Source organism: Gavialis gangeticus, unplaced genomic scaffold (assembly GCF_001723915.1).
Source record: "Gavialis gangeticus isolate Ggan-Ray unplaced genomic scaffold, GavGan_comp1, whole genome shotgun sequence".
Taxonomy (NCBI): domain Eukaryota; kingdom Metazoa; phylum Chordata; order Crocodylia; family Gavialidae; genus Gavialis; species Gavialis gangeticus.
Genome location: NW_017729022.1, coordinates 181,326,246 through 181,340,333, shown reverse-complemented (window position 1 = coordinate 181,340,333; position 14,088 = coordinate 181,326,246). Strand labels below are relative to the sequence as shown.

At 42.7% G+C, this 14,088-nt stretch overlaps 1 protein-coding gene across 1 annotated transcript; it reads left to right on the top strand.

The window, feature by feature from the left end:
• Positions 1–342: 342 nt before the first annotated feature.
• MDH1 (malate dehydrogenase 1) lies at positions 343–12,590 on the top strand. Its single transcript, XM_019516597.1, has 9 exons — positions 343–457; positions 4,112–4,210; positions 4,566–4,662; positions 5,663–5,838; positions 8,072–8,194; positions 8,341–8,517; positions 10,347–10,460; positions 11,252–11,341; positions 11,946–12,590. The coding sequence occupies exons 1-9, from the start codon at positions 455–457 to the stop codon at positions 12,069–12,071; spliced, it is 1,005 nt and encodes a 334-aa protein (XP_019372142.1). The 5' UTR covers positions 343–454; the 3' UTR covers positions 12,072–12,590.
• Positions 12,591–14,088: the final 1,498 nt, after the last annotated feature.

Genomic DNA, 14,088 nt, shown 5'->3' with positions numbered 1-14,088 from the left:
CCCTTCCTACTGCATCCGCCTCCTCCAGGCGCATGCGCAACCACGGGGTAGTGTCCCCCGGCGGAAGTCGGGATGGTCGTCCTTCGCCGTGACCCTAACGTCACTGCAGAAGGGCCGCGCGCCTTTGCGAAAGGGGCGGGATAGGGACTCGGCCACCGGCCCTGCCACTCATCTCCCAGCGCCCCGCTCTCCCACTGTGGGCGGCCCCGAGGCATGCTGGGAGATGTAGTTCCCGGTCGGGAGAAGCTGCAAGCCGGGCAGAGGGCGGGCGGCGCGGGCGGAGACTACAAGACCCAGGCAGCTGCGCACGTGCGCGGTGGTGGTGCCGTCGGCAGGTTCGTCCCCGTCGCTCCATTAATACCTCCCGCGCTGCGCTGCTGCCGTCGTTGTGATTGTCGCTAGAGGTGACCCTGAGGTAGCGCCGCGCTAGGACTTGTCGCCGCATCCCCCAACCATGGTCAGTACCACGGGCGCCCCTCCGCCTCGCGGTGACTGCATCCACGCAGCCGCGACCGCTGAGACTCCCGGGCCGTGTGCAGCCCCTCCCCCCACCCCCCTAGTGTGGGAGGGGGAAGGTGACCCCAGGGCCGGGGTGACCTTTGTCTCGGTGTCCTCTGAGAGGGCGGCCCCTGGCTGGGGCGCTGCAGGTTTCTAGAGGCTCTGGGGAGTGGTGGGGGGGGGCAAGGAGTGGTGCATCTGGGGCACCTCTAGCTTTTGTGGGGTGGGGCATGCTGGATGGGTGTGCGAGATCCGTCCCTGGGTTAAAAACTTCCTGATCCTCTGCAGCCTTTTGCAGCTCCTTCACCCAGAAGACTTGCTCTGCTCATCTTCCAAAAAGCAAGTGAAAACAATTCCCCCCATGTTTTCTGAGGGGCACCTTGAGGCGAAGCAGATGCCCAGTGTGTCAAAAAGTCTTCTGGCCTGTTGGGGCATGTCTAGGTGTGTGTGGACATGCAGTATATGGCACCGCAGTCCCATCTGCAGTGCCACACACCACGCATGCAGGCATTCCCCGTGCTGCTGCTTTGTATGCGGGGCTCTTTTCTTGACCCTGGGAGAGCCTGGGGTCAAAAAACCCATGCTAAAAGAAAGCAGGGCAGTGCATATGGCAGCAGCGTACACTGCCCAAAACCAGAGCCTGGCTGGTGGGAGCCATGCTCTGGCTCCTGGCTAGGCTCTCTGCTATAAGAGCGCTGTGGTTGCAGCTCCACAGGACTCCAGGGATAACACTGCTACTTGTCCCCAAGGAAGCACAGGCTCCCGCTTGTGGGCTTTCTGAGGGATTTTTTTCTACTATTGTTCTGCAGTCAAAAATGAGCAGAAACTAAGGGCCAGTATTTGCCTTTGGTCTAAAAAGTTTGAAGACTGCTCAAAGGCAAGTAAATGCAGCTGCAGCAATACTCTACTAAATGAAGCATTCAAATCTAGCAGCAGCTTGCAAAGAATATACTTGAAGTGTACACAGACCACTCTCCTAACCCTTTCTCCCTGCCTGTTGAGCCAAGTAAGTTTTCAACCTTGTGCAAGACCTTGCCTATCTAACTTAAGTACTAATGCAAAGTTCGCACCTTTGTGCAGGTGGCGCAAAGTTCGCACCTTTGTGCAGGTGGCGCAAAGTTCTTCTGTTCCCCAACATGCCTTTTGATAGAGGACAGTCTGATGCGTCTAAATAACGTTTGTAGCCACCTGCAGCATAGTTGGCTATTTTTTGTTTTATCAGTCTATTTTGTAAAACAGCACTTCTGCACCAATTCTGATAAAAGTCCTAAATCTGCTGCTAGTTCAGGAATTTCACTTAGATTGAAATTTTAAGTCCTAAACTTCAAAGCAGAATCGGGATATGGACTATTGCATTGTGTCACTGGAGGTTTGCATCTTTCTTTTATAGGCAAATAAGATATTTTCTCCATTGGAATTCTATAATCATGGAATTTTTAGAAGCTGTCAGGGGATATATAAGGGTCCTGTACACAGTCCTATAATAAGATGCAGTTTCCCCTTCCCACCCCACTCCCTTGAATATTTATTTTTTCCATATAGAGTGCTAAATCTTTCATGCCACTTTCTGGTTCCTTTGCACTTTTAAACATCACGTAGCAAAGGGGTGCATGTGTTGGAGGGTATACATTTGAAACTATGCAACCTAATGTCAGTGTAACTTACTCTCCATTTCATATTAAAACTGGCAGTGACTAAAGGTCACCTTTATACTTACCAGACCATGAAAACATTCTTATCAAAATGCGGTAGCCAAGTCATGGATTAAAATGATTGGCCTATATGCAAGTGTCTTTTATGAGAGAGGCTGGTTTCCTTCTTTTGACTAGTCCCTCTTGATAAAGGAGTACTATCAATCTGAGAGAGTGCTAATTTAAGGGGGGAAAAATACTTAAAAGTAACTTCATTTGCCCAGTGTTGCCATAAAACTTTGTGATTTTATTGTTGTGGCCACGCTTATTTGTTTTTTTTTCCCCCTTAAAAATCCAGATCCTAAAATAGAAAAAAACTGTGTTTGGGAGAAGTCTAGGGAGGGAAGCTGACTCTTGTTTGCCAGTGCTAGATTGTAAAACCTGCTTTGTGCTCCAGGCCAATTTTGTGACTGTTATCTTATTCCATGTCTTCTCTCTGCTTTTGGTATGCTAAAGCAGGAATGTCAGACACATAGCCTGTGTGCCAGTTCCAGTTTGCGGAGGCTCTTCATCCAGGGGTGGAGATGGAGCCAGGGTGATCAGGGCCTGCCACAGGAATCAGGACCCTGTGGCCCAAGTGAACATGGCTCTAGGCAGCAGGGAGGCAAGTGGCCACTTGGCCTGCCCCTGTTTTTGCCACTTCAGCCACAGCAAGTGGCCACCTGGCCCACAGCCACCTGCCCCACTTGCTCACGTGTTCTACAGACCAAGGGAAATAAAGAACTAGTTTGAAGTCATCTTTGTTTTGCCAGAAGTTCTATAGCACTCATTTCTTATCACGTCAAAGTAAGTTCTTACCTGAGTATCTAATTTAGAGGATCTGGGTACCAGATATTATTAGAATCTTACCCTCTGGCATGCTTCCTTTTTTCCTGATGGGCTACTGAAATAGTATATTAGCAGTCCAGTTCCTTGTGGAAGAATGCCTCCATCACTTATTTCCCTGTATGGGAAAGAATCAAGCTCATTAGAAATGTCATACTGAAGGCTATGTTCTAATATTTGATGCATAGCATTATGCAACCTGAACTATCTTCTAACTTACTTATACAGTTCTGTAATCTGGCCATAGTCACTATATAGTCGTTGCAGAAAAACACTTGGACCAGAAGAAGACTGCTTTAGAACTGGATAATACCACTGTCTTTATTTGTGGTCACTTTTAAGACCATTTTCACCTTTTTACTTAAGTTTGTGGTATAACAACATTTTGTGAGAGAACTTGTCATTCTGCAAATAGTAGGAAACATTCAAGAGGTGCATACAAATGCACGTGTAACAGTCAGTTAAATGATTCAGCTTTAATGCTTTAATAAATTGATCTATGCATAAGATTAACGTAGGAGTGAATGAAACTATGTATGCCTTCAAACTAATAATCTATGTTGATTACTACTTCATTTTACGAGGTGAAAATAGACTGCTCCTATATGGCCTCATCTTCTGGTTATGTAACACTAGTCTGATGCTTCAGCGCTCAGCTTCTGAATGCTGCATGGGAAAGACAGTTAAATTCAAAAACAAAATAATTATAACAAAAAGTGTTTTTAATTAATTTGATATAATTTTTCAGGCCTATATTTAAAAAATAATCCCAATACTTCATCTGGAAAAGTACAGCCAAGCCTTTGAAGCCCCAGGATTGGAAATATTTCAAGAGTTGTCTTGGCACTACTTCTTTGCAGGTCTAGTCTATTCCGGCTGAGGACACGTGGGAGTGTTGCCACTGGTTTCAACAGAGGCAGACTCCTGGGATCTGGCCCTCTGCCAAGTTTGTTGAATACTTCAGGACATAAGAATATGTATATTTTCAGTGGTCTCTCCAATAAAGAATCACTAGTGCTTAATGATTCTTTAATCATGGTAAACTTGATTAGCCAGCACTGTGTTAAGTCTTAGTGGTTTGTTTGTTTGTTTTATAGTCGGAACCAATTAGAGTCCTAGTGACTGGAGCTGCAGGCCAGATTGCTTACTCTCTGCTCTACAGCATTGCAAAGGGTGATGTCTTTGGCAAAGATCAGGTAAGAGTTAAACTTAATTAGTTTTCTTGGTTCAGTGATAATGTCAGGATTACAGTTTGTAAAATATGAGACTCCAGGTAAACTTGAGTTACATTTTATTATAAATCTTCAGATTTCTCACAATGATATAAGTTATTCTCAAAGTACACTAGGTTTGAAGGGACAAAACAGAGCCTTCTGTTATCTTGTATTGTGCTATCTGGATTTGGTGACGAGTCATAATACTTCAATTTGTCAGAGCCTTTTAAATGATCTGTCTTGCTCTCCCACCTGTCCAGCAGGTATTAGTAAAGTTTAACACCACTTGTTTTAAATTCCTTAGTTCACACTGATACATCTGCATTTTTTTTTCCAGCCCCTTTTCCTTGTACTACTGGATATCACTCCCATGATGACTGTATTGGATGGCGTAGTGATGGAACTACAAGATTGTGCTCTTCCACTTCTGAGAGGTGACGAAAGGAATAGACTGTTCCAAAAGACACTTTCCAACTTTGGGGATTTCCCATGACCTGTGCTAGACAGGACATGATACTGGATATCACAGCTATCCCTTCTGTTCTTTTGGCTATGAATATACATTAAGGTGAACTGACTGAATCTAGCCTATGAACCTTAAGAAATTGATGATCACTTCTCCAGATAAGTTTCGTATACAAAACTGATATTTGGATATGCAGCCCCTGGACCCTTGGACTATATTATCCATCTCAAATATAAATTGTGCAGTCTACATCTGACAAGCGAATGACTGCACGTATTAGCATGCCATGGCTCCTAGCATAGTACTAACTATGCTTTGACTCTTGACATACCTGTGTACTTACTGAAAGAAGGTGAACAACTCAAATGTTCTGCCTGACCCCTGACAAGTAATTGGTGGAGAACATAATTGACAGCTGATGAACTTTTGTCTAACAAACCAGGATTCTTGAACAGTCTACTTTAGTGGGAGAAAGCTAGCTAATGGGCACTACTATAGCTATATTAGATGGCAAAAATTAAGTTTCTTCCTCCATTAATATATTGAATGCAGACTGGACAGGGTTTCAGGAGTAAAAAAACCACATAAATCTGGAAAGTATATTTAATGCTTGCTATCATACCCACAAAAATTAAATTCCACTTAATTGATTGGGAGGGGTAAAGAGGGAGTGTTGATGCATCATATGGATAGAAGGAAGAAGAAAATGAATGGGAGATGATAATTTTATCATTTTAGCAGGTTAACACCTATCAAAGTTTTTAATGTATGGAAATAGTAATGGGTGTTTAACTGAGATGTCCATTTAAAACAGTGTGTCAAACTAGTAAGTGTAGATATCTGTCTTCTGGAGGTCTTTTTATCACAGCTTCCTGACTGGACAATCCCCTTTAACATCAAATTCTAAATTATGTGGTAAAAACAAAAATAAGTTAACCACTTAATCTGTCTTCCCCCTTTTCTTACAGAGGTCATTGCAACAGACAAAGAAGAAGTTGCATTTAAAGATCTTGATATAGCAATTCTTGTTGGCTCCATGCCAAGGAGAGAGGGCATGGAGAGGAAAGATTTACTCAAAGCAAATGTGAAAATTTTTAAGTCCCAAGGTACAGCTTTGGACAAGTATGCCAAGAAGACTGTCAAAGTGAGTAGAGAAACTTAGGAAAAAAATGAAATTCAAACTAGTAACTCTTTTCAGTGAACAGCTTAAAAAGCAACAACAGAGAGTTCTCTGGTTAGAAAAACCTTGTGAAACCGGAAAATAAAATTGCTCCTAAATCTGGAAGAAAAAAAAGTTCTGTAAAATATACAGGAGCAAGGGACCAAAGCAGACCCTGCAAAGGAAGATGTCCTTTGCTGCGTAGTTTGTTTTTGCTTGATTGCTGTGAAATAGTAGCATAACTACGGATAAGTGAGTGGGGCAAAAGCATTGGGAACTGCCTATAGAATATGTGCTGGAATGGAAGCCCAGGAGCACCTCATCCTTCCTTTCCCATTCCTATAGTCTGAACCTTCCCTTCAGTGGCAGCCAGGTGTGAAGTAGGAAGGGAGGGCAGAGATTTGCTCCCAGGAAAAGTCACTGCTGCAGCAGGAGTTGTTGAAGAGGGCTAGCCTTCTCCCTTCTGTTTCTGGCTGCCAAATTGTAGCTTTTAAATCACTGCTTTGCACAATCACTTTCCTTGGGAGCAAACTCAACCAGTAGTTATACCTCTGCTGTGAAGCATTAAGTTCCTCCACTGATGCACATTTTAGGCAAAAAAGTACAGCCTAATATGGAGAGGAAAGTACCCTTTCTAGCCTTACAATATATATTGTAAGCCTTACAATATATATTGGTAGTCAGTCTGAATAGAACAACAACCCTACATAAGGAGTCTCACAAATGCATACACTTTACATTTAGGGTAACCAGAATCTGGAATAGACTTAACCAAGAAGGTGGTGCAGTCCCCAACCTTGCTGGAATCATTTGGTCTCAGCAGTATTCCTGCCCAGAATGGGGGGGTTGGACTCTATCTTTTGAGGTCCCAGTCCTTAATTTCTACGATTCTACAGTTTATTTAACTTGAGTACAAATCTTCTTCATACAAATCATGCTTCCTTTACATCTTGACTGTGTCATAGTGATCAAAGCGAGAAGAAGATATTCCATTAGGCTAGTAGTTAATTTTGGGGGATGATCATAGTCTGTCCGCTGAAACAAGGTGAATCATCAGATACGTAGGAACATGCAGTTTATTTTACAGACATGCATGGCTCTGGTAGCATGAGAGAAGCTGGTGTCTCATTCAGGTGAATTAACAAACTGTTCACTATGCAAACATGGCTGCACTTGATATATCTGTAGCTTTAACCTAATGATTTCATTAGCAATGTTTTGAAGTAAATGTCACAAAGGTCATACAAAATAAGAAGGGACTTCAAGTTATGCTGCTCAGGTGTTTTTATTCGTAGTATTGGAGGCTTTTAATGGTTTTTCCTCTCAAATTCCTCTAAAACATTCAGAGCAGTGAATGAAGTCATGCAGCTCCTCTCCTACAGCTTCTAACCTCAGACTCATGCTCCTGCTGTGCTTTTTAACTTTTTTCCTCTGCTGATTCTAACAGCCTGTTTACTACTTTTTCTACCGTTAGAATAAAATTTCCAATACAACAGACTCTTCATTAAGTTTCCGCCCCAAGTTAGTGTCAGAAAGGAAAAACAAAGCCAGATCAGTTCACTTGATTAAGGCTATGTGAGCTTGACATTGAGACAGAGGAAAAAAATGGTTCTTCCATGTTGACAAAAAGATCTGAGGTACTATATTTGACAATCAAATCTCACCTGAGGATTGCAGAGACAAATAGCTGTTTTGGCTCACTTCTAAGTGTAAAACTGATTATGTAAAGCAATGTTACTTGGGGTAACTACTTTTTAAAATAAGAAATGTTAATCGTGAGAGGGACAAGTAGATAGCTGACTAGTGACAAATCTGTACTCTTTCTGTATTCAGATTATAATTTGGTGGTATAACCAGACTGTATTTCAGTGGCACTGACCTCCAGAATTCTGCTATCTTGTGTGTTACAGAGTCATAGCAGTGAAGTAGCACTACGTTTTACATAATCACTTAAAATATTGCCCTTAAAGTAGTGTTATATGCACCTTTAAATAAAAAGGTTTTAAAATGAGTGACTACACACAGGATTGCAGCCAAAAAGTTATGTTGCAAGCAGATACCAAAAGGCTTGGAAATTTTAAGTTCCTGACAGGTTCTTTGGAGGAATGCCTTGTCTTGACAAATGCTGACTATTTTGTATCCAGCTCAAGGAAGCTGATTTGCAAAACCTTGTACCTTAGCTAAAGAGCAAATTTCTTTCCCTTTGTTTCCTTGCTAGGTTGTAGTGGTTGGAAACCCAGCAAATACCAACTGCCTGATTGCTTCAAAGTCTGCTCCATCGATACCAAAGGAAAACTTCAGCTGTTTAACTCGTTTGGACCACAACAGAGCTAAATCCCAGGTAAGCAGGGCTAGAATAACTTACAAAGTCTGCCAAATAGGTGTCTTTTTAAAAGCAACGCTTCCTGTAAAAGCAATACATTACTTAAATAATGAATTGTAAATCTCAGATTAGTATGAGCCATGTCTTTCCTACATTCAAACTAGATTGCTCTGAGACTTGGTGTGTCTGCTAATGATGTGAAGAATGTCATCATCTGGGGGAATCACTCCTCCACTCAATACCCAGATGTTAACCATGCCAAGGTAAACCTGCAAGGAAAAGAAGTTGGAGTTTATGAAGCTATAAAGGATGACAGCTGGCTGAAGGGTGACTTTATCACAGTAAGGATTTCTGTTTTATTAATGATCTTGTAGTAATGGGTTTCTGCTTTCTTTTTAATTATTTATTCTACAGAGTCAAATTAGTGTTAGATAGCCAACATCCACAGCCTTAGCAAAGTGGATCTTCCAGTCCTAGAATTTTCTTTTTAGATAGCTTGTCTGGTGTCTTATTTACATCTTTAGAATTCACAGCCCTGTTCCTGTAGAGCTCACTGTCACAAATCTTATTACATTTAAGCAAGCTAGCTGGATTTTTATACTAAAATGATCAGCACTGAAATAAATATTGAACCTTTAAAGTTGCTGGCACTGGGTGTCATCTGACATGCCAGCTTTGATATCTTTGGAAGAAGACAGTTGACTTTTCAGTAATTCTTTGGCACTTTAGTCTGTAAAGTTATCCTCTCTGAATAACTGATCATCACTAGAGGATCCCTCTTAAAAGGTGCCATTTCCTAACAGGCTAAGGTCTGACCTTCTCAGTACAGACTGGGAACAACAAGCAATTCAAATTCTACTTTGTCTCATTTCTTGGTCCATTTGTTACTTGTCTGTTTGGTCTCTAAGGTGATGAGGTTCAGCCTCTTGTTTCTATTGTATTTGCTTTAGCCATCACCACTTTAAATGGAAAAAGCATATTGGTGGGACAGGCAATCCATTTGATCTCTTACGTATGTTGTAAGACAACTCGGACAAAGCCTTCTGACCAGATGAGAGAGCTTTCACCCAAGGAGATATTAGGAAAGTTTTGAGGTCCTTGCTTCCAAGTTATTGTGTAAGCTGACAGTTTAGCCAGATTCAAAAAGGGATTGGACAATTTTATTGGAGGAAAAGTGCATTAGTAGCTAGTGGGTATGGGAGTTAAGGGTGCAACCTCTGAATCGGAACTTCCTAGATCCTATATACTGGAGGATGCAAGTGGGAGAGGAATAGTAGAAAAAATCCTTGTCATATCCAGTTCACTCCCCCTTTCAGCATCCACTCTTTGTCACTTTGTGACACAGGATACTGGGCAAGATGGACCTATTGGTCTGACACAGTGAATGGCGGTTCTTACATAGAGGATGCCTTGGGATCTAAGTGGTATGGAGCCAATTGCCAAACTTTAGCTGTTCATGAACAAAGTGCCTGTTTTTTCATTTAATGTTCCAGAAATGCCTGTTTTACTATGATTCTGAAAGCATGGTGGTTTTGGTTTCTGGGAGGGGGTGGTTTCCCCCTTGAGACAATCCTGTAGCAGAATACTTCAGGGGATAAAAAGGATCTTTAGGCAGTGTCAGAAGACTTGTGTGCGAGTGTAAAACTAAATACATTGATTGATGGTATGAATGTTGTGTTTGGCAAAGGACCAAGACCTGCTTACCAGCTAATGTATCCTGTAAAATTTTCCAGTATTTAAAGACAGATTTACTGTACTAGCTTCAGTTCAAGATGCTTGATGTGCATTAAATATGATTGAATCTAGTGCTTGTGAAGTATCCTACGCTGATAGTCCTGTGGGACAGATCTTTAGCCACAAAACAAGTATAGCCAGGACCTACGACCAGCAAGTTTTTTAAATTCTCTGGAAGAACACCTTAACTCTTTACTATCACATTTGCTCGTTTGGAGGGTTCTGTGTCTAGCTTAATTCATCTTGAGTTGAGTCATGTTTTTGGACTACCTTCCTTTGAGGGAGATTGAAGACTGATAGGTTTTTATTCCCTAATGTTACATCTGCTAGATGGCAAAGGTACTGTTTTGCTGATCAAGCCTTTTGACATTAAAGAGACATAAATGACGGATGTATAACAGTTTGTGGCGGTTCCCCCGCCTTTTCTCCACTGCAGACTGTTCAGCAACGTGGTGGAGCTGTTATTAAGGCTAGGAAGCTGTCCAGTGCGATGTCAGCTGCTAAAGCTATCTGTGATCATGTGAGGGACATCTGGTTTGGCACTCCAGAGGTAAGATGTGGCTCTTGACTGTATCAAACTCTTTACCTAATGTACTTCTGTAATAACATTGGCTTATTTCTTAATTCATAAGTGACAGAAAAATGCTGTGGTTTTCTGCATGTAAGCTGTACCTCCTCCCTCCCACCGTCCCTCAAGATCAGCTGGATGCAAGGAAAAAAGGTTCCCTGTGGGTCCAGAAACTTGGAGGGGAGCGGCAGGGCAGACTAGTGGCAGCATTGTTGTGGCTCTGGGAGCCCTGGTAATTAAAACACTGTAACCATTCCCTCCTTCCCCTTTCTCACCTCCAAATTTTTGAACCCAGGTGTTGTCCTCCTTTCCAGCCATGTGCAGGATCGGGGTACCACACAGGGTTAGTCTGCAGCCAGACGTGGTGCACTGGATCTGACCCAACATATTACCCTGGACCTAGTACATGGCTCTAGAGCCAACACGTGGCCCCAGAGCCAGTGCTGGAGCTACGTACCAGATTAGGCCCCGGCCCAGACAGGCAGCCCACAGTCTTAGTGTACAGTCCTCTGCTCTAGAGAGTCCAGACCTCTGGTATTTAACCATACTTCAAGGTAATTTTTTTTTTCTTTCTGGGGGCCTTCAGAAATAAGGTGTGTGGTTTTTATATGTCAGCAAGTGTTACATATGAGAAAATATGGTATCACTTGTTAAAGCTTTCTTTCCATAGCATAGACTTTACCCCCTGTCGCCCTTCCCCCCTCCCACCCTGTCCCCCAGCAGTGTGCCTGTTATAAAGGAGAGCTATTTATCACTAACTGTTCTGTTTTCAGGGGGAATTTGTTTCCATGGGAGTAATTTCTGATGGCAATTCCTATGGTGTTCCTGAGGACTTGCTCTATTCATTCCCTGTTGTAATCAAGGTAACTAGTCTTCATTTAAATCTAAAGGTGGTCTTTATACAAAAGTTTCTGTACTGTTTGGGCCATGGTTGCTGGGGAGCAGGTTTTCAAGATGCATCTGCCTAATGAGAGAGGCACATTACTCTCGCTAGTTTGCAGCTATCTGACAAGCTATACTACAGAAAAGCAACCTGAAGTTGGGGGATGGGGAGGAAAAAAACACAAACCGCTGCAACTCATTCTCTAGCCTAAACTACATGTGAGAGCAAAGTTAATGTCCCTAAGACTGCCTCAGGTAAAACGACTTGCATTTCATATTTCTCATGCTAAATACATTGTTAACAAAAGCAAGTTTGTATGGTTATTTTGTAAGAGCTTGAGGTTTTAGAATTAAAATGGAATTTTTCATTTAGGTGGGAAACAATATCACTAATGGACCTCCAAAGACTTATCAGATCTGCTCTGTTTCCATTTCAACTTGAGCAAGTCTTGTCAAGTTTTAATATTTGCATTTCAGATGTCATGTTAACAAGTGTCACTTGTTTCACCAGTGTGCCTAAATTGCAAAGCTGGTGGCTTTTATAAGCAGAACTTTAATTCTCAAAGCAATTTTATCTTCAAACAGGACAAAACCTGGAAGTTTGTTGAAGGCCTTCCCATTAATGACTTCTCCCGTGAGAAGATGGATCTGACTGCAAAGGAGTTGATTGAGGAAAAGGAAACTGCTGTAGAGTTTCTGTCCAGTGCATGACTAACTGGTTATCAGGATTTAGAAAATCATTCAAATGCAGAAGAGTCTAAAAGTCGTCTCTAATGCTAAATGCTATTACTGTATTCAAGTAAACTGTTTGTGGCAATTGTGCATCTTAACAGTTATGTGCTTACAATACACTTGTGCCTGTTGAATTATTAGCAACAAGACAAACCTATAACACGATTATTCAAAATTAGTTCTCTGACCACAGTTACAGTTCAGTACTAAGTGTCTTCTGTATAAGATGCATAATGACAATGGTTTGCGTCCTTTAAAAAAACTAGCACAAGTTCAGTTGTTAGTCCAACATTGGAATTACTGCAATAGACAAGTGATCATATAAAGCAGATTTAGCACTCAAAAATGAAAATAAATAGGACATTGGTCCTCCTTGAACTAGTACATGGATTTCAAAGACGCAAGTAGAAAATTCCATCAGATGTTTTGTTCATCCTGGATATGCTTATTCTGTCTGTTTAAAACAAAACAACCCACATTAAAATATGCTGAACTAGACAATGATTATTAAGCAGTTTGTCCTTGGGCCTGGTTTGATTTTAATACTCCTTTATGTCTTCTATTTTAAGACAGAGAGGACACCTCTTTCTGGCCATAACAGAGGTTTTTGTTGTTTTTTTTTCTTCCTTGGAGTATTTTGTGAAGATTCTTGTGTCTTCAGCCCTGTACTAAGTTGAACAGAAACAAAACTTCTCAGCAAGTACACACCTATTAATGTAGTTTTGGGAAGCCTTATTGACCAGACTCTAATCAAAATACCTCTCCACATTTCCATTTGTACTGTTAATAGAAAACATGAGTCCATTTTAACTTCAAAGTGTTTTGGTATGCCAGGCCCAACGCAGCAGCTTTTAACCCCGGACCCTTAGATCCTGGGGCCCATAGCTGCTTGCCATGCGCTGGGTTGAAAAAAAAAAAAAGGATTTCCTTGTGCCTAGCAAGAGCATACTTCCCAACAACATCTCTAGGTCCACACCCAGACCTGAACTCACAGCCTTCCTGCTGATAGCTCAGCATGCAAGCCCTTGAGCCAGGCAACAAGACTAGCACACCTCTGCCTTCCCAGCCTAGACCAGCACTACCTCACACTAAATTTAAAACAATAAAAAATTCAGTGCCCTAAGGGACAGCCCTGTGCCTCAAAAGAAGAGGCCACAGGAAGCCACAAACACCCCTGTTTTCCCTGCCATCATGATGCTCAGCCTCAGAAATACAATGAGTCTCAATGGTTTTGGCTGCCCCAAAATTGAAAAAGAAAAAAAATACATTTTGGCCACACCAAGTTCTACTTCCTCAGGAACACTCCCGAGTGCTCCGATTGAAGCATGGGCCTAACCTGGGGCTCGATGTGGTAAGCAAAGTCCTGCAGCTTTCAGCCCTAGCACTGGTCCAATGGATTTTGGGGCCCGCTGCAGCTCACCATATGTCAGGGAGAAAACACAAATTCCTCATGCCCACCAGGGACCCACTGCTTGGCTGAGTCTGGGTTCTCACACCCAGACATGAGCTCATAGCTTTCCCACCCCAACTCTAGCATGCAAACCCCTGAGCCAAAACACAAGACCAGCACCTGGGAAGGCACTAGTCAGGCTTCCCAGCCTGACTAGTACCACACACACATTCTAATATTATAAAAGCCTACGTCTGTCTGTCTGTCCATAACGCTTTATTTGTACTATGATTGGCTGACAGAAACAGCCAATTGGAGTGCTCCAAGCATGAAGAAGCGCCGCAATTATTCCGAAGCCATGCCAAGGACTAGACGGAGGGTGCGGGAGCCAAGGCCAGGAGCTCTGGCCTCAGCTCCCCCACCCTGCTCCCTGCAAGGGGCGCCAAGGACTGGATGAGGTGGGGTCAGAAGGCAAGAGGCAGAATGGCGGCAGCATGGGGCATTAGGTGGCGCCACCCCATCGCAGCCCCCCCCTGCCCCCACCCCCCATCATTCTTGACAGGCAACTACCACCTCCACACTTCAAAAAAAAAAAATTCAATGCCC

Bases quoted from the DNA above. Each gene is read 5' to 3' on its own strand.
- MDH1 (XM_019516597.1), top strand. The intron at 4,211-4,565 runs GTAAGAGTTAAA...TTTTTTTTCCAG, and splicing joins ATGTCTTTGGCAAAGATCAG to CCCCTTTTCCTTGTACTACT. The intron at 5,839-8,071 runs GTGAGTAGAGAA...TTTCCTTGCTAG, and splicing joins ATGCCAAGAAGACTGTCAAA to GTTGTAGTGGTTGGAAACCC.